The sequence below is a fragment of the Schistocerca nitens genome, chromosome 3 (genome assembly GCF_023898315.1).
Source record: "Schistocerca nitens isolate TAMUIC-IGC-003100 chromosome 3, iqSchNite1.1, whole genome shotgun sequence".
Lineage (NCBI taxonomy): Eukaryota > Metazoa > Arthropoda > Insecta > Orthoptera > Acrididae > Schistocerca > Schistocerca nitens.
Genome location: NC_064616.1, coordinates 670,924,211 through 670,943,212, shown reverse-complemented (window position 1 = coordinate 670,943,212; position 19,002 = coordinate 670,924,211). Strand labels below are relative to the sequence as shown.

The following is a 19,002-nucleotide window of genomic DNA, read 5'->3' as shown; positions in this document are numbered from 1 at the left end:
CTTGGACTATTCATGGAATCAAAATAGGAGATTAACAGGGCAGAGTAAAGTATATAATACACTGCTGCACTTTAACAATTATGTTGCAGAAACTTCAGCCAACACTAGTTCATGTGTGAAAATACAAAACTAAAACATTACTTTGCCTGAGGGTGTATGTGGAGATGATCTTGGTGGTGATGTAATGCAGTATGGTGCTGTCGTGGCTCATGATGTAACATGCTCTATACTTCCATTCTTGGTGTCATAATTATAAATTTAGAGCAGACCAATAAATTCAATATTGCTGCTGCTAATAGCCAGCACCATCCAAGGCATTTTAACTCACTTTCATAATAACTTTAGCCTCACTGAAAACTTGATGTTCACACTGCAAAGTATAACTACAGACAGGTGCTGCCAAAATCCCTTGGTGTGCTTACTTCACACCTCTGCACCTTTTCCTTTCACACGGTAATATTTCAGGCATGAAGGGGCTTCCCCGTGTCTTTTCCTACTACTTGCATTACTATAGTCCTTATGCATGAACAAGCTACATTAATTAACAGTTGGTGCATATGTAAATAAAAGGACATTATTTTAAAATGGCATTTTAAAAAAAAACTTCAAAATAGAGAAAAATATTCATATTTTATCTTTTTCAATGAATTTAGTGGTTACAGATATTACATAATCAGTATATTGGATAAGTGCTACAAACTGCAAAAGCATCACAGCATTACTCTCAATTATTAACAGTAATAAGGCTCATACTGTATGAGGAGCTGAAAGCTAACTGAAACTAGAAATGAAAGTCAGTCATGTAAATTCCAATTTTAGTACGTATTGCAAAGGTAATCTAGATGCCATTGGTGATAGCTTATTTACTGCTATAAAGAATTCAGTAATATCTAGTCAGGATATTATAAATTTTAGATGCAAAATATTATGATTAACACAAGCATCAAAGGTTCTTTTCGAGAAACACAACTGAGACAATTTAGAGAACCAGCATTTGAAGCTGACTGCCAATCGATTCTATTGCTGCCAACATCTGTTGCGCGTAAGGACCATAAAGATAAGATACGAGAATTTAGGGAGCATTGGAGGCATACAGACAGTAATTTTTCCCACACTCTATTTGTGAGTGAAACAGTAAAAAAATGACTATTAGTGGTACAGGGTACCCTCCGCCACACACCGTACAGTGGCTTACGGAGTATCTATGTAGATGCAGATGTAAATGTAGAAAAGTGAGTGAAACATGCTACTTGGCTGCTCTGGCAGATCTCCTGCCTCAAGACCTGTAATAGCAGAATGCTTCAGAGAAAATTTGAAGAACATTGCAGATATGGTGACAGCCAGAAGACTATAACTGGTCAGCCATAGAATAAGAGTGTCATGTGATTAAAACTCGTCTGAGAGGCAGTGATTCATTGAAATTGTTCTGTATGTACCTTGAAGAGTCAGAGAATTTATTTGTAAGGGCAACTTTCAGAGTATCTAATGTCCCTGAACTTTTTAGTTCAGTTACTTTAGAGGAAGTATTCGATAATTGTTAAACTGTTGTTGCATCGAGTTAAAATACATGCCAAAAAGAAGTTGGAAGATATTTTTGCTTTGTAAGTGTGACAGGAAACTGATCGTAGATAACCCAAGCAGTCAGCATCAGACATTCATACCTTGATACGAAGATATTGTTCAGTGTGTTTTAGATATGTATGTGATGATCAAGGTTGTGATTCATGGGAAAGATCTGTCATGGTTCAGTAGCTGTGTTACATAGTTGCTATGAAGGAAAAGAGAGGTTTGTTGCAGGTTTAACATGCATTATTGACAAACAAAAGCCTATTGAAACCACAATTAACACGAGGAGAGTAATGCCAGAAGTATCCAGTAAAGTCTAAAGAAATGTTTTTCTAATCAGTCAAGTGAAAATCCTATTAAATTTTAATCTTACATAAAGTTAACGTAGACATCATCTATACATTCTCTTAGTGATTGTACTAATGCCAGAATGGAAGATAACAGGCAGAAAGCTGAAATGCTGAATTTGGTCTCAGAAATTTTCACTGTGGATAATATAATACAGGTTCACTCTTCAATCATAGAAAAGCAATTGAAATAATTTGATTCTATAAAGAGATTACGTGAAAACACTTGTACCCCTCCTAGCATAAGCTCATACCTAGTCATTGGAGAAGCAGTGTTCCAAATGATAGGGTAAAGGCACAGTTATCCCTGTTTTCAAGAATTATAGTTCTATATTGCTGATTTCAGCCTGTTGTAGAATTATGGAACTCATTCTGTACTTGTGTATTACACCATTTTTGGGGAAGGAAAATCTTTATAGGATTCAGTATTAATTCCTCAAACAGTGATATTGTAAAACACAGCTCAATCTGTTAGTTTGTGAGGTACAGAGAGCAGTATATCAAAACTTTGTTTGGTGATTGCCAGGACTTCCAAAAGGCATTCTATTCAGTTCCACAATCTTGCCTAGTGAACAAAATACAAGCTTGCAGTATGTTGAACCAGTTTTTTAATTGGATTCAGTAGCTGTTAGAAGTTTTTCATAATCAGATGAAATTGTTTGGATGTGAAAGTAACGTTGGAAGTGCACTATTACTGTTCATGATGTGTAAAAATTATATGCTGGAAAATGTTGGAAGCTCTCTGAGCCATTTCGCAGATGACACTGTTATATAAAGGAAGTGAAAACACCAGAAAATTGTAGCAAAATGCAGGAAGGACTTCATAGGATCGATATTGGTGTAAAGATTAGCAGTCATATCAAATTGTGGGTCACAACAACAAAAGTAACCTGAAGTGGCATGACTACATAAAACTGTCTGTGGGGAAAAAAGATCCCAGTCAGAGATTTATGAAAGAATCGTAAGGAAAAAAGAACTTATTCACAAAAGTAGTAGTTTACAAAACATTAGTTAAACTGATTTTTGAGCTTTGTTCATCAGTCTAGTACCCTTACTAGGTATGATGAACAGAGAAAACAGTGTGTTTCATTATGTGTTCTTATAGTAAGCATGAGAGTACCAAGCTGAATAATAATTAGATTTATGATTATTTAATGTATTGTCATTCATGTGCTACTTGGAAGTCATGGTATTGTTGTATTTACTGATGTCATGCATGAGAAGCTTAACCACTGTTTGGAATCACATGAAATGACAGGATAATTTCAAAATGTTCTTTAAATATGTTTCATCTCTTTGCTATCTGGTATTTGAAATAGTATAGCAAATTCATGTTTCATAGAATCTGCAGATCTGTTTAAACCTTTTTTCAGGAAGCAGTTTTGGCATGCCAAGACAGAGAAAGGCAAGATAAAACATTTTCAAGAGAATGTTTATTATGTAAAACGCATCTGACTGGCACAAGAGCAAATTACTTTAATCACCTGGCCGTCATTCATAATTTAAAAATTGGACATCCTGACAATTTAGTATTCACGGATGAATTAATTGACAAATTGCAAAAAACGTTAGAGAGGTAAGAGCCATTTTGAATATAAATGTAAAGCTTGACTGCATTTAGTTTCACTAAGCAGGATCAAATTGAATTATTAAAATTCTGAGTAACTTCTCAGTAAACATTGGAACACTTTTTTTTTTAAATCACTGACGTACCTATCATGGGAATATTGGAACCACAAGATTCACTTCTTCCCCCATGAACCATGGACCTTGCCGTTGGTGGGGTGGCTTGCGTGCCTCAGCGATACAGATGGCCGTACCGTAGGTGCAACCACAACGGAGGGATATCTGTTGAGAGGCCAGACAAACATGTGGTTCCTGATGAGGGGCAGCAGCCTTTTCAGTAGTTGCAGGGGCAACAGTCTGGATGATTGACTGATCTGGCCTTGTAACATTAACCAAAACGGCCTTGGTGTGCTGGTACTGCGAACGGCTGAAAGCAAGGGGAAACTACAGCCGTAATTTTTCCCGAGGACATGCAGCTTTACTGTATGATTAAATGATGATGGCGTCCTCTTGGGTAAAATATTCCGGAGGTAAAATATTCCCCCATTCGGATCTCCGGGCGGGGACTACTCAAGAGGACGTCGTTATCAGGAGAAAGAAAACTGGCATTCTACGGATCGGAGCGTGGAATGTCAGATCCCTTAATCGGGCAGGTAGGTTAGAAAATTTAAAAAGGGAAATGGATAGGTTAAAGTTAGATATAGTGGGAATTAGTGAAGTTCGGTGGCAGGAGGAACAAGACTTTTGGTCAGGTGATTACAGGGTTATAAATACAAAATCAAATAGGGGTAATGCAGGAGTAGGTTTAATAATGAATAAAAAAATAGGAGTGCGGGTTAGCTACTACAAACAGCATAGTGAACGCATTATTGTGGCCAAGATAGACACGAAGCCCATGCCTACGACAGTAGTACAAGTTTATATGCCAACTAGCTCTGCAGATGATGAAGAAATTGATGAAATGTATGACGAGATAAAAGAAATTATTCAGGTAGTGAAGGGAGACGAAAATTTAATAGTCATGGGTGACTGGAATTCGTCAGTAGGAAAAGGGAGAGAAGGAAACATAGTAGGTGAATATGGATTGGGGGGAAGAAATGAAAGAGGAAGCCGCCTTGTAGAATTTTGCACAGAGCATAACTTAATCATAGCTAACACTTGGTTCAAGAATCATAAAAGAAGGTTGTATACCTGGAAGAATCCTGGAGATACTAAGAGGTATCAGATAGATTATATAATGGTAAGACAGAGAATTAGGAACCAGGTTTTAAATTGTAAGACATTTCCAGGGGCAGATGTGGATTCTGACCACAATCTATTGGTTATGAACTGCAGATTGAAACTGAAGAAACTGCAAAAAGGTGGGAATTTAAGGAGATTGGACCTGGCTAAACTGAAAGAACCAGAGGTTGTAGAGAGTTTCAGGGAGAGCATAAGGGAACAATTGACAGGAATGGGGGAAAGAAATACAGTAGAAGAAGAATGGGTAGCTCTGAGGGATGAAGTAGTGAAGGCAGCAGAGGATCAAGTAGGTAAAAAGACGAGGGCTAATAGAAATCCTTGGGTAACAGAAGAAATATTGAATTTAATTGATGAAAGGAGAAAATATAAAAATGCAGTAAATGAAGCAGGCAAAAGGGAATACAAACGTCTCAAAAATGAGATCGACAGAAAGTGCAGAATGGCTAAGCAGGGATGGCTAGAGGACAAATGTAAGGATGTAGAGGCTTGTCTCACTAGGTGTAAGATAGATACTGCCTACAGGAAAATTAAAGAGACCTTTGGAGAGAAGAGAACCACTTGTATGAATATCAAGAGCTCAGATGGCAACCCAGTTCTAAGCAAAGATGGGAAGGCAGAAAGGTGGAAGGAGTATATAGAGGGTTTATACAAGGGCGATGTACTTGAGGACAGTATTATGGAAATGGAAGAGGATGTAGATGAAGATGAAATGGGAGATAAGATACTGCGTGAAGAGTTTGACAGAGCACTGAAAGACCTGAGTCGAAACAAGGCCCCGGGAGTAGACAACATTCCATTAGAACTACTGATGGCCTTGGGAGAGCCAGTCATGACAAAACTCTACCATCTGGTGATCAAGATGTATGAGACAGGCGAAATACCCACAGACTTCAAGAAGAATATAATAATTCCAATACCAAAGAAAGCAGGTGTTGACAGATGTGAAAATTACCGAACTATCAGTTTAATAAGTCACAGCTGCAAAATACTAACGCGAATTCTTTACAGACGAATGGAATAACTGGTAGAAGCGGACCTCGGGGAAGATCAGTTTGGATTCCGTAGAAATGTTGGAACACGTGAGACAATACTAACCTTACGACTTATCTTAGAAGTCAGATTAAGGAAAGGCAAACCTATGTTTCTAGCATTTGTAGACTTAGAGAAAGCTTTTGACAACGTTAACTGGAATACTCTCTTTCAAATTCTGAAGGTGGCAGGGGTAAAATACAGGGAGCGAAAGGCTATTTACAATTTGTACAGAAACCAGATGGCAGTTATAAGAGTCGAGGGGCATGAAAGGGAAGCAGTGGTTGGGAAGGGAGTGAGACAGGGTTGTAGCCTCTCCCCGATGTTATTCAATCTGTATATTGAGCAAGCAGTAAAGGAAACAAAAGAAAAATTCGGAGTAGGTATTAAAATTCATGGAGAAGAAGTAAAATCTTTGAGGTTCGCCGATGACATTGTAATTCTGTCAGAGACAGCAAAGGACTTGGAAGAGCAGTTGAACGGAATGGACAGTGTCTTGAAAGGAGGATATAAGATGAACATCAATAAAAACAAAACGAGGATAATGGAATGTAGTCAAATTAAGTCGGGTGATGCTGAGGGAATTAGATTAGGAAATGAGACACTTAAAGTAGTAAAGGAGTTTTGCTATTTAGGGAGCAAAATAACTGATGATGGTCGAAGTAGAGAGGATATAAAATGTAGACTGGCAATGGCAAGGAAATCGTTTCTGAAGAAGAGAAATTTGTTAACATCGAGTATAGATTTAAGTGTCAGGAAGTCGTTTCTGAAAGTATTTGTATGGAGTGTAGCCATGTATGGAAGTGAAACATGGACGATAAACAGTTTGGACAAGAAGAGAATAGAAGCTTTCGAAATGTGGTGCTACAGAAGAATGCTGAAGATAAGGTGGGTAGATCACGTAACTAATGAGGAGGTATTGAATAGGATTGGGGAGAAGAGAAGTTTGTGGCTCAACTTGACTAGAAGAAGTGATCGGTTGGTAGGACATGTTTTGAGGCATCAAGGGATCACAAATTTAGCATTGGAGGGCAGCGTGGAGGGTAAAAATCATAGAGGGAGACCAAGAGATCAATACACTAAGCAGATTCAGAAGGATGTAGGTTGCAGTAGGTACTGGGAGATGAAGAAGCTTGCACAGGATAGAGTAGCATGGAGAGCTGCATCAAACCAGTCTCAGGACTGAAGACCACAACAACAACAAGATTCACTTATATTTAATTAGACAGGTTTCATATTTTCTCTTTACTTTCATTATGATAGACATTTTACAGTACGTCTTATATTTAGAAATAGTTGTGACAGGAATAGTAAAGACAGTAAGAGCTATAGCCAAAATAAAACAGTTGGCATTTACTTATTAAGATTAGTATAAAAGAATACGTTGGGAGATACATTTAGACTTTGAACCATGTAAGTGATCAACATGGTAGAAGAAGTGGGAAAAAGAGATAGGTAGAATGGAAGCAGTGGGATGCAAATTATGAAGAGAGAAGAAAAAAATTGTGTTTGACTGAAAAACTAAGAGGAGGAAATTGGAATTGGCTTCACTTTGAGACTGAGGGAAATGGTCATACATGTTAGTTTTAAGTGAAAAATTCCATGGAAAAGCCTCATTGAGCACCTCTTTCTCTTCACACTGCAGTTTCCCAATTAAATCACAAGCTACAATTTTTGTTAAAAACTCCTAGTTTAATGAACCTGAATCATAATCCACACTTCTCACTTGTGGCTGTTCAGTTTTATAAAACATTAACTGTAGATTCAATAAAATAAAAACAGCACGGATAAAAAAATACAAAATTCTCATAGGTAAAAAAGTTAAGCCTAGAAAATATCCACTAGTGCAAGAAAGAAAATTCATTTTTAACGATGTTTTATTATATTTAACACAATGTTAAGATAGCTACATTTAAATTATATTTATGTAAGCAAGAAACACTTAAAAGTGGCTTGTAATATCTTACTTAGTTAATTGTTTATGACAGCAAACTCCATAATAATCTCATGGGTGCTGTTTTGCCAACCCATGTAGGTTAACATTCCCCTTTGCTATACTCTGTTACTTTCACATCAAGCCTTGTGTTTATTCCATTGTGTATTTCTTCTCTGAATTCTTTGTGCAACCAATAGTTCCTTATAGTCAAACAGTGTTCGGTTTCTACATCTACATGGCTACTGGACTTTTATTGTTTCAAATGATGTATTTTTTCATCAACGAGCTGTAACTCGTAGAACTACATGCCAAGTGTCTCTTCTGCTCCTTTAGAAGCTTCAATGAACCAAATTTTGGGTGGTTTGAATTAAATGAGTGTAGTGATAGAGACCTGCATCTCCTATTGTATCATTTGGGCAGTTGTTCATGCATCCAAGTTTGACTGTAGTTGTGCTGTAGTTGTGGTCTATTGAGTTAGACTTCGTATACAATTAAGACTTTGGAGCTCCATAGTGTCCGTTGACAATTATTTTTCTTGCAGGTATTTCAGAATTAAACGGGGAAGAAAAGTTGAAAAAGGTGATTGTCATTTGTACTAATGTCTTAAATCTGGTTGCCCCCTGTGTTTCCTGAGAGACAGAAGTTTTACTATTGCTCAGCAACAGGACCTAGCATAATTCAAGTGTCAGATACTGTTTTCATCTGTGTTGATATGGTTGCTGCTTCCACATCTCATATAGTATCAAGTACATTTTTGAGCTATGCTCATAGGCTTTCACTGGCAAAATAAGTCACCACTTGTGGGTTGTAGATGGCATCATGTTTCAGTATGATGTACCAATGTTTTAGCCACTGTCAAGTGCCCTTCATTGATGTATCTATTATGATAGGGGCAACTAAACCTTAATATGTTGTCTTAATCCTCTGGCTGCAAGTCCTTAAAAAGAGTATAAATAAAATTGGTCATATGAATGTTCCTCATTACAGGCAAAATGGTTTTAAGTGGTATTCTGTGATCTCATTTGATAAAGCAGTCCCAAATTGGTCTAGTGTGAAATCTTTGATTGTATAAGGCATGTTATGTGATAATAAAAATTGAATTGAATTGAAATCTGGCATAACAACATGTTTATGTCTAATTCCATTGGGAACAATGTGGACCACGTCCATATTGTAGTCAATATATTTTGGATAAATGGCAGCATTCGTCTTAACTAATGAAATCCTTTATTTTACAGATCGATTTTGGCCACTGTGTGGCCATCTTCATTGCTAAAAATACATAAGAACCATCAGACATGAGGATCTTAACACAAATGTGACCCTATTTATAACCACTGTTTGATAGTTGTTATAAACAGGGCCACATTTGTGTTGAGAGCCTCATGTCTGATGGTTCTTATGTATTTTTAACATTGAAGATAGTCAGTAAAATAAAAGTATTTCAATATTTATATCTGATGCTGCCATTTATTCAAAATATATTCTGAGTTATAAAAAATGACTAACCAGCACTCTGACAAGAACTAACTAGCACAGCTGCATGGTGGTAGGTGACAGACGGTGAAACTGGGTTAGTAAAGTAAGAAGGAAACCTGCACCATGGCTAACTGATGGACTAAAACAGCTCATAAATCTCATATGTACTGCACATCAGACATACAAACTACACTCTACACTTGAAAATTGTATTACTTGCAGGCAGAAGCAGAACAGAGTCAGTCAAGCTGTGATAAATGCTAAACTCAAGCATACCCATACTTTAACTAACAACAAACAGATCAACTGTTCTATGGGAAAACCTGTGTGGACTTGTTATAGTCAAAGTAAAACATGCAGCTGACTCCAGTGTTCCAGCTGAAGAGGCACTTCACATTACCTACAACCACAATTGAACCCCAAACGAAACAGGGACTCATTGATTACTTCATGGAGGTAAATGAAAGTAGCCATGAAAAATTCTACTTAAAGCATGTTACTTACAATACTGTCAAAAAAGCCATCATGTGTATCAGATCAGCATCTACTGGACACAGTGCCATCACAGTCCAAGTGATGAATCATATTATTGACTCTACTGCCCACTATAACAGATACCTTCAGCCACTCCTTAACAAGATTTTTGCCCTGAGGTCTGGAAACAAGGACTGCTTAAGCCACCACCTAAACAGGATGTTGTCACAGCATCCCCTGATGACTGACCTATTTGAATTCTTCCTGCACTGTCCAAGGCTTTAGGATATATAGTCCAAGACCAGCTAATAAACTACCTAACTAAAAACAACCTAATAGACAAATAGCAGTCAGGTTTTCATAAATATTGTTCCACAACATCTGCCATAATAAAGGTAACAGATGACATCAGGCTTCTCACAGATGGGCATGAGACAACTATCATGTGCTTCTTAGATGTCAGAAAAACATTTGACGATGTCTACTTCGACATTTTACTTGCCAAAACTCAGCATCCTAAATTTCTCACAAAGTGCAGTGCAGTGGTTTCACTCATACCTGACATCTTGCCAGCAAGTCTCTGCATGTCCACCTTTTCATATATGGTTGTAGGACTTGACTGTTCACGTCAGGATGTCAAATCAAACACCTTTCAGCAGTCTAATAATTTCCAAACTTATTTTGGCTATCAGTTTCGGCAATTTACTATGCTGTCTTCAGGCTCCCTGACCGATGTGTAGGAAGATTCCAACCTTGGTTCCAGTCAAAATAGGGGCCAGCATTCAAATAGATATCTGCTTGATACAGTGATTACTTCAGTCATCATCTGCTGACTCGGCAGATGATAGTTGAAATGACTGCTGTAACAAGCAGGTATCTACAGATACCTATAGCAAACATCACATGTATGCTGATGACCTCCTTCAGTTGTATCTAATCGAAGTCCAAAACCAATAAAACTGAAGACAGCTATGTTGTTGTTATGGTCTTCAGTCCAGAGACTGGTTTGATGCAGCTCTCCATGCTACTCTATCCTGTGCAAGCTTCATCATCTCCCAGTACCTACTGCAACCTACATCCTTCTGAATCTGTTTAGTGTATTCATCTCTTGGTCTCCCTCTACAATTTTTACCCTCCACAATGCCCTCCAGTACTAAATTGGTGATCCCTTGATGCCTCAGAATATGCCCTACCAACCTAGCCCTTCTTCTAGTCAAGTTGTGCCACAAATTTCTCTTCTCTCCACTTCTATTCAGTACCTCCTCGTTAGTTATGTGATCTACCCATCAAATCTTCAGCATTCTTCTGTAGCACCACATTTCGAAAGTTTCTATTCTCTTCTTGTCCAAACTATTTATTGTCCACGTTTCACTTCCATATGTGGCTACGCTCCATACAAATACTTTCAGAAACGACTTCCTGACACACAAATCTATACTCAATGTTAACAAATTTCTCTTCTTCAGAAATGCTTTCCTTGCCATTGCCAGTCTACATTGAATTTTAATACTGACCTGTGTGCATTATCAAAATGGCCAGAGGATATAGGGTCAAAGCTCAACCCACCCTAAACCCGAGGGGTATTAGTTGGTCATTCTTGGCTCATTAGCCCAAAATGTTAGGAATTCCTATCATCTTTAATCCTAAGTGGGACAGATATTAACTTCTCTCCTTCAGCAAAGTATCTAGGAGTAATATATCTAAAAACAAAGATGATGTGACTTACCAAATGAAAGTGCTGGCAGGTCGACAGACACACAAACATACACACAGAATTCAAGCTTTCGCAACAAACTGTTGCCTCATCAGGAAAGAGGGAAGGAGAGGGAAAGACGAAAGGATGTGGGTTTTAAGGGAGAGGGTAAGGAGTCATTCCAATCCCGGGAGCGGAAAGACTTACCTTAGGGGGAAAAAAGGACGGGTATACACTCGCACACACACACATATCCATCCACACATATACAGACACAAGCAGACATATTTAAAGACAGAGAGTTTGGGCTCTCTGTCTTTAAATATGTCTGCTTGTGTCTTTCCGGTGCAATTCCAGCATTGTACACATCCATTGCATCTGAATACTCCATGTTCTCCTCCTCCCAACTGTGTCAACTATGGAGACCACCACTCCCCCTGCTCGTTGGACTGCACTGTTCTTCAAAAGGAGAGGAAAATTATAGAATACAATTACCAAGAGGCTAAAAAAAAGTATGACAGGCTGCCCTCTGTTTGACTGGTTTCCACCTATGCCGCAGGCAAAGACGACGTCGCCCTTGCTGTCAATGGTAGTCCCTTCTTCTATCCCTCCTACAGTGGACCCTCAGGGCCTCCCAACTATATCTCCCCCCCACGCCCCCTACCCCCCACCCCCCACCCTCCATTTGGTGGCTGGGGGCTCCTCTTCTTCTGTAGCTTCCAAAGCACCTACTTTGGGAGCAGTGCCCCACCTAACAGCAGGGTCACTGGTCCCCACCTCCCAGCCGGAGAAGCAACAGCCTCCTCCGACTCCTCTCGCATGGAAGGGGTCCTTTGGGACTCTCCCTTCTAAGGTCTCCACCTATACAGAAGTGGACACCAGCCAGTGGCTGAAGGAACCATGAGCTTCTGGTCAAATGACTTCACTCTCTTCATCTGCACCTGAAGCCACTTCAGGGTAGCCCTCCCAGCAAGCCCCTAAAGAGCACTGAGAGGGCAACCAATGAAGAAAAGAATGGTTTGGAAGCAAGAAACTCCAGTGGCCTCCACACCACTACTCCCTATAAGTTTCACGTCTGAGGATGAGATGGAGATTCTAACATCCCCTGAGGACCTAGACCTTGCAGACAACTCAGCTGCAATGAAAATGAATACAAGCACTCAACCAGTGGCAGCAGGTGACCCCTGAGGTGTAACCAGCTTCCTTGGCCCATTCATGCCCTCTCAGACTACAGAAAGCATAACAAATGTTTGGAGGTCCTACATGCAAACCTCTAGCAAGGACTCCATTGTCATTTGCTGGCTCAGCATCAGCCATATGCGGTTGACTTATGGTCACTTCCTATGTTGCAAGGACCCACCTCAGTGTCACTGTGGTTCTCGCTTGACAGTGTTCCAAATCTTGTTGGACTGTCCGAATTTAGACCCCCTAATGCAGACTTTTAACCTTCCTGACGCACTACCTGCTGCGTTAGGTGACAACGCCTCAATGCCTGATCTTGTTTTATGGTTTATTCAAGAGGGGGGTTTTATCACTCGATCTAAGGGTGGGTGTCTGGCCTTCTCTTCCAGGCCTTCACCCTATTTGCCTTCTAACTCTTCCTTGCCCCCTCTGGTGCTTTCTATTCTACTTGGTGTTCATCTTTTCACCATCTGTGTTTATCTTGCCTTGTGATTTTAGGCTGGGGATTTCAGTTTGTTGCAAAGTGTCTGGCTCATCCTTTTTTATTCTTACGAGCAACAAGCCCAGGCAGTCTGCTATATTGGTTTAACACCTTCTACTGTTTTTTCCTTATAGTTAATATTTTCAGTTTTGGTTTGCTACTTTGATTTCCTCCTACAATGAAGTTACACACTTAGTTTTACACATTTTATTCCTTCCCTAAAGTAGTAAAGGAGTTTTGCTATTTGGGGAGCAAAATAACTGATGATGGTTGAAGTAGAGTGGATATAAAATGTAGACTGGCAATGGCAAGGAAAGTATTTCTGAAGAAGAGAAATTTGTTAACATCGAGTATAGATTTCGGTGTCAGGAAGTCGTTTCTGAAAGTATTTGTATGGGGTGTAGCCATGTATGGAAGTGAAACATGGACGATAAATAGTTTGGACAAGAAGAGAATAGAAGCTTTTGAAATGTGGTGCTACAGAAGAATGCTGAAGATTAGATGGGTAGATCACATAACTAATGAGGAAGTGTTGAATGGGATTGGGGAGAAGAGAAGTTTGTGGCACAACTTGACTAGAAGAAGGGATCAGTTGGTAGGACATGTTCTGAGGCATCAAGGGATCACCAATTTGGTATTGGAGGGCAGCGTGGAGGGTAAAAATCATAGAGGGAGACCAAGAGATGAATATACCAAACATACAGAAGGATGTAGGTTGCAGTAGGTACTGGGAGATGAAGAAGCTTGCACAGGATAGAGTAGCATGGAGAGCTGCATCAAACTAGTCTCAGGACTGAAGACCACAACAACAACAACAGTCCTTCCCTACATACTCATAAAACACTATATACTATCAATAACATGGAGTAACAAATAGTTGTTTCCTGAAATACAGATACTGATGACAATAGGCAAAGGCCCAAAACTAGTCTGATAAAATAAACTACCATCAAAAATCAGCTTACATCAAAATGAATAATTATTAATATGGCATATGTCTGTGTGCACACATGCCAGTGAAATTCATCATTAATAACCCCCACCCAGTTTGAAAATAGTAGTGCAGTCCTGTGTAGCCACAAGATTTTTTGACTCTGTGAGGAATGGGATAAAATGTCTGAATGGCAGGAAAGAAAATTTTAACCATAACTACTTTTATTGAACATTTCCTTCTGTTTCCAATAGGCCAAGGAGGGAGGGGGACAGTGTGTGCATGCTTGTCATTAAGCATATTCAAGTTAATTTCATTTGTGTGTGTGTGTGTGTGTGTGTGTGTGTTTTGGCTGATATTTCTGTTCAGTGCTACCATCTTTACAGACATACAGTATGTTATAAGAAAATGTGTCCCACTCTTATCTTTTCGTTTCTGTTTGGAGCAGTCACTCAGTGTCATTGCCACTACTGTTCTGAAGTTTCTCAGTATTCTCATACCAAGAATTGGTGCTATACATCACGCTAAATGAGCACTTCTGTAACCACCACCCTGCTCAACCAGCTGAACTGCCAATTACTTATGGTGAAGTGGTAAGACACTGTATTTGCATTTGGAAGGACTGTGGTTCAAATTCTTGTTTGATAATCCAGATTAGGTTTTCTGTGGTTACTCAAAAGTGTTTATGGCAAGTTCCAAGGTGTTCCTTTGAAAAAGTCACAGATGATTTCTTTTCCCGTCCTTTCCCAATCTGAGCATGTGCTCCATCACTAATGACATTGACATTGATGGGACATTAAACTCTAAACTTCATTCCTTTTTTTTTTTTTTCCTGATGAGCATCTGCCTGAATAGTGGATAAAATCAAGCATTTCCTTGCTTACTGTCTAACTTGGGTTATTGATTCCTAAAGATTGATCAATTAATAGTTCAAATCAATAATGCTAGTCTTTTATGTCTTGCAATTGGAAATATTTGATAGACAAGTCTGTGAAATTGTAAGATGCAATGTGCCACTTTGAACAACAGAACTGAACAGAGGGAGATGCATAACCTCTTCAATCACATAGGGGATTATCGACACTCTGTGTTCAGATAAGCAGTTAAGTCACCAACTTGGACAGTTTTGAATACATAGGCAATTAACTGAGTTGTTTAATGGCTATGTTAGTTAAGAGATATGAATAAATCTGTCATACATGAAATAGCTAGACTGTCCAGATGTCAAAATGATTTCACAAAAAATAGGTACTTACCATACTTATGAGCTTAAAGTGTCATATATCAACGTGATATTTGAAATACTTCCTCATTCTTCACGTTGTTAAGGTTATTAAGGATGTAAGAAAACCAAAGATTACTTCCATTCAGTATCCAGTTAAAGCATCAGCACTTGAAAAGCAAACAGTATGGTAGCACAATGGAAGGCACTTCGCATGCAAAGCAACAATATAAATACTATCATACTGCCAGCAGAGGCAATGCAGTGGTCACGTTGTGTGCTTTCATATACTATGGAAAATTAAAACTTTGCTGGAAGATCCACCATACAAGGAACTTGCCCAGTATGTGGTCTCACCTGCTATGTAGAAGAAAATTGGTTCTCTGCAGAACTCAGACTTGCCTAACAATAGGATTAAACAACTACACAAGGAAGGAATTGCCACATGTCCAAAAGTAAACACTGTTAGCTCGCCAACTAGGCAAGTATCTGATGAAATCACTTAAAACTTTAGTAAGACAATATGTCCATCATATTAAGAAGTCATACATGTTCATAAGATTGCTGGGCAAGGACAATCTGTTGGTGAGCTTTGATGTGATGTCATCATTCAGCCACCTGCTTCTGAAAGATTTGCATTACAGAGAGGTCATTCTGAGCCCCAGATGGTGAGAGTTTTACAACATGCACCATGTCTAATCAGTGATGGCCTAGAAAACAACCACAGGGGTTATTACCTGAGATCTGCTTTGGGCTATTACAGGCTATGACAACTAACTTTGCAAGGACTTAGGTGTGGTCTGTTTCTTCCCACTCCCTCTTTCTATCTAGTATGCCCTCTCTCCAGCACTGCCTATACAGAGATAACTCAGCTACTTCATCAGAAGTTGATAATAGTGACTCTCATCAAAATGTCACACTGTTTTGAAAAGCTTACTTGGCACTAAACATAATTATTGAGTCAGGATTAGTTCCGCATAGTGAGAATCGTTGCATTACCTTTTCGGTGAGTCAACTCTCAGTGTTTCTGTAAGCTATCTTTCAAAGAAAACTTCAGAAATGCAGTAGAAAATAAGGAAATAAAATTATGTCTCCTTTTACAATTTCTTCTAATCTGAATATCAAACTTCTTACTACTTCAGGAACATAAGAATGGAGTGCTGCATGTTACATACTAATGCTTTCTCTTTGATGGACTGTTATGATAAATTTCTCTCCTTACAGGCTGCAGTGCTTATATTGTGAAAAGTATTTTAAAAAACGTGAATCATTAAAGGAGCATATGCGCAAAAAGCAACACAAAAGCATAAATCCAGACAATAAGTGCTATGACAAATTTTACGTTGTAAATTACTTGGAACTTGGCAGGAATTGGCGCGACATACAGGTGAATATTGAATTTGTTTTTGTTATTGACATTACTATGTTACATTTACTGGCTTTACTGATTTGTGAAATCAAAAGTTTTGTTAATATGTTATCATTCTCACATTTACAGGCAGAAAAAGATTCCTCCAGTAGTTACAGTGAGAGTGACAGTGAAGAAGAAAAAATAGAAACTGAAAAGATGGCTTCTGGAATGCCATTTGATGCAAGTGGTACTGTTACATGCCTGTTTTGCAATGAAATAAGTGCATCATTTGAAGATGCCTTAGAACATATGGATTCAGCTCATGAATTTGATTACAGTCAGATTGTTGAAGACAACCACTTATCATTTTATGAACAGGTTTGCATTTATTTATTTGTTATTGTGGTACTGTTGTAGGTGTGTGTGTGTGTGTGTGTGTGTGTGTGTGTGTGTGTGTGTGTGTGCACACATGCTTACCATGTGTAAAGTTGAAGTCCTGTGATTTATTGTTTGATTGTATGTGATTAAATTTTTGGTGTTCCTGAGAGTTGTAAACTTGCTGACAAATGTAGAATATAATGGTGGTGATATGTTGATGTTTTGGCCATTATGAGCTTGTGTGCATGTGGTTGAGGTATGAACATATACATGATTTTACTACTGTATCTGTTATTTGTGGCTGAATGCAGATTTTAAATTTTTGTGAAGAACAATTGTAATGTACCAAACTAGCTGACATATAAATTACATAAATGCAAACTGGATCTCACTGGTATGTTGTGTCTAATTCCATTATTTTAGTTGAGCCACTCATCTTTAGGTGCTTTTATGGATGAAATAAGGTTTCTTTCATCCAAAATGAATATTTCACTTTGCTGTTAGGCATGTGCTATTTTGATATATCCTTGTTGATTAAACATTGTGCGAAACCAGGACTTGATCTTGAAACTCAACTGAACATCCTGGCATGACTGACGACTTCCCTTTGAAGCTTCACTTTCACCTGATCTTCTCTACTTTCCAAACTTCACATAAGCTCTCCTGCATACCTTGCTGGACAAATGTGCAAGCTCAATATTTGCCTTTAGATCTTAGAATTCTTAATTGTATTAAATGTATTTTCCGACATTAATGTGAGATAACCATAACCACCCACTATTCGGAGCTGTCTTAAATATTGTAGCAATAAATATACACAAGTTTTTAGAGGAATTTGTCATGGAAGAAAGAATTATTGCCCTTTATACTCTGTAGCAATGGAGGTTAGGGTGGAAAGAAATGCCAGTATAAAATTTAAATTGAAAATTTAAAAGAAATGTTGACAGAAAAACCTCTAAAATTAAATAATACTTAAATAAAAAAATAAAAAATGCAAAACTCAAAATTAAAAAACAAATAAGTATTGTTGCTTTAAGTTTAATATAAGTAGTAATATTTTTATTCAAGCATTGTTGTGTTGGGAGGCCATTAAGCAAATTTAAAAAAGCAGCTAACAGCAGCTATCCTTTCTAGAACTACATACTTTCATTACTGCTGGATTATACATTAAGTGTCCTCAATGTATCCAAAGAACCTGCCCCTTAGGGTCAAAACTGTGATTGAACTCGTGTTCCGCAAGATGCAAACTGTGTGGTTGGGGGGGGGGGGGACTAAATTCAATAAAAATTACAATTGGTGCTTTTCATGTTACAAATGAATTTTAAGGTTTCGGAAGGGTTGGTCAATGGTAACATTGTTGTTATTAAAAGATTGGAATGAGTGGACCCCACAAAGATCAATGAGAAGAAGGGCAACACCTGAAAAAGGTATTTGTAGAATTTGATGACAAATCAATTTTAGGGAGTTCTAAAGACGAAAGTGAATGGATACCAATACAGCCACAAAGTCTGATGTTTGAGGGTCTTGGAGAGTTTGGAAGCACTGAAAGAATAGTGTTTCCATAATTTTAATTTGGGCTGTTACTGTCCCTAAGTTGCATGGGACCTCTGTAGAAAAAGCTGTCATTTATTTAGGCAAAAGTACTTTTGCAACAGACCAAGCTTATGTAGCCTTAAGTCATGTAAAAATCTTGCAAGGTGTTGCTATTTGTGAACATAATCACAGAAAGTTGTTGAATAATACTCATGGCAGATCGACTTCAGCAGAACTGGAAAGACTGACAAGCAGTACTTCCGTACTTTAATTTTGTACTAAGTGTCGTACTTTATTACTTAAAAATATTTTTATGTTAAAATACTTTGCAGGTCTCACTTGTAACTGAAATGCATTAAACACTATAGTCATGTTTTACCATTGTCACTTACTTGATTTATGTGCTTCTTTTTTTAGTTCACACATATATTCAGTATATATTTAGCTAATTTAGGCAACATAAGCAGTAAGCAATGGTGATACTTCTAAATAAAGCCAGAAGAAAGTAGGCTGATGTTGTGCTCCCTTGCTGGAGGCTGTCTAAACCATTACAGCAAAATCATTTGATTTAGTACTGAGTCGTAGACCTCAA

At 38.2% G+C, this 19,002-nt stretch overlaps 1 protein-coding gene across 1 annotated transcript in view; it reads left to right on the top strand.

Moving 5' to 3' along the window:
• The window catches only part of LOC126248632 (zinc finger protein 277), a 123,716-nt gene that overhangs the window by 41,548 nt on the left and 63,166 nt on the right, over positions 1–19,002 (top strand). Inside the window, exons 4-6 of the mRNA XM_049949807.1 lie at positions 3,287–3,489; positions 16,373–16,535; positions 16,647–16,877. Of these exons, the coding sequence (XP_049805764.1) occupies positions 3,287–3,489; positions 16,373–16,535; positions 16,647–16,877 (597 nt within the window). The remainder of the gene's footprint in view (positions 1–3,286; positions 3,490–16,372; positions 16,536–16,646; positions 16,878–19,002) is intronic.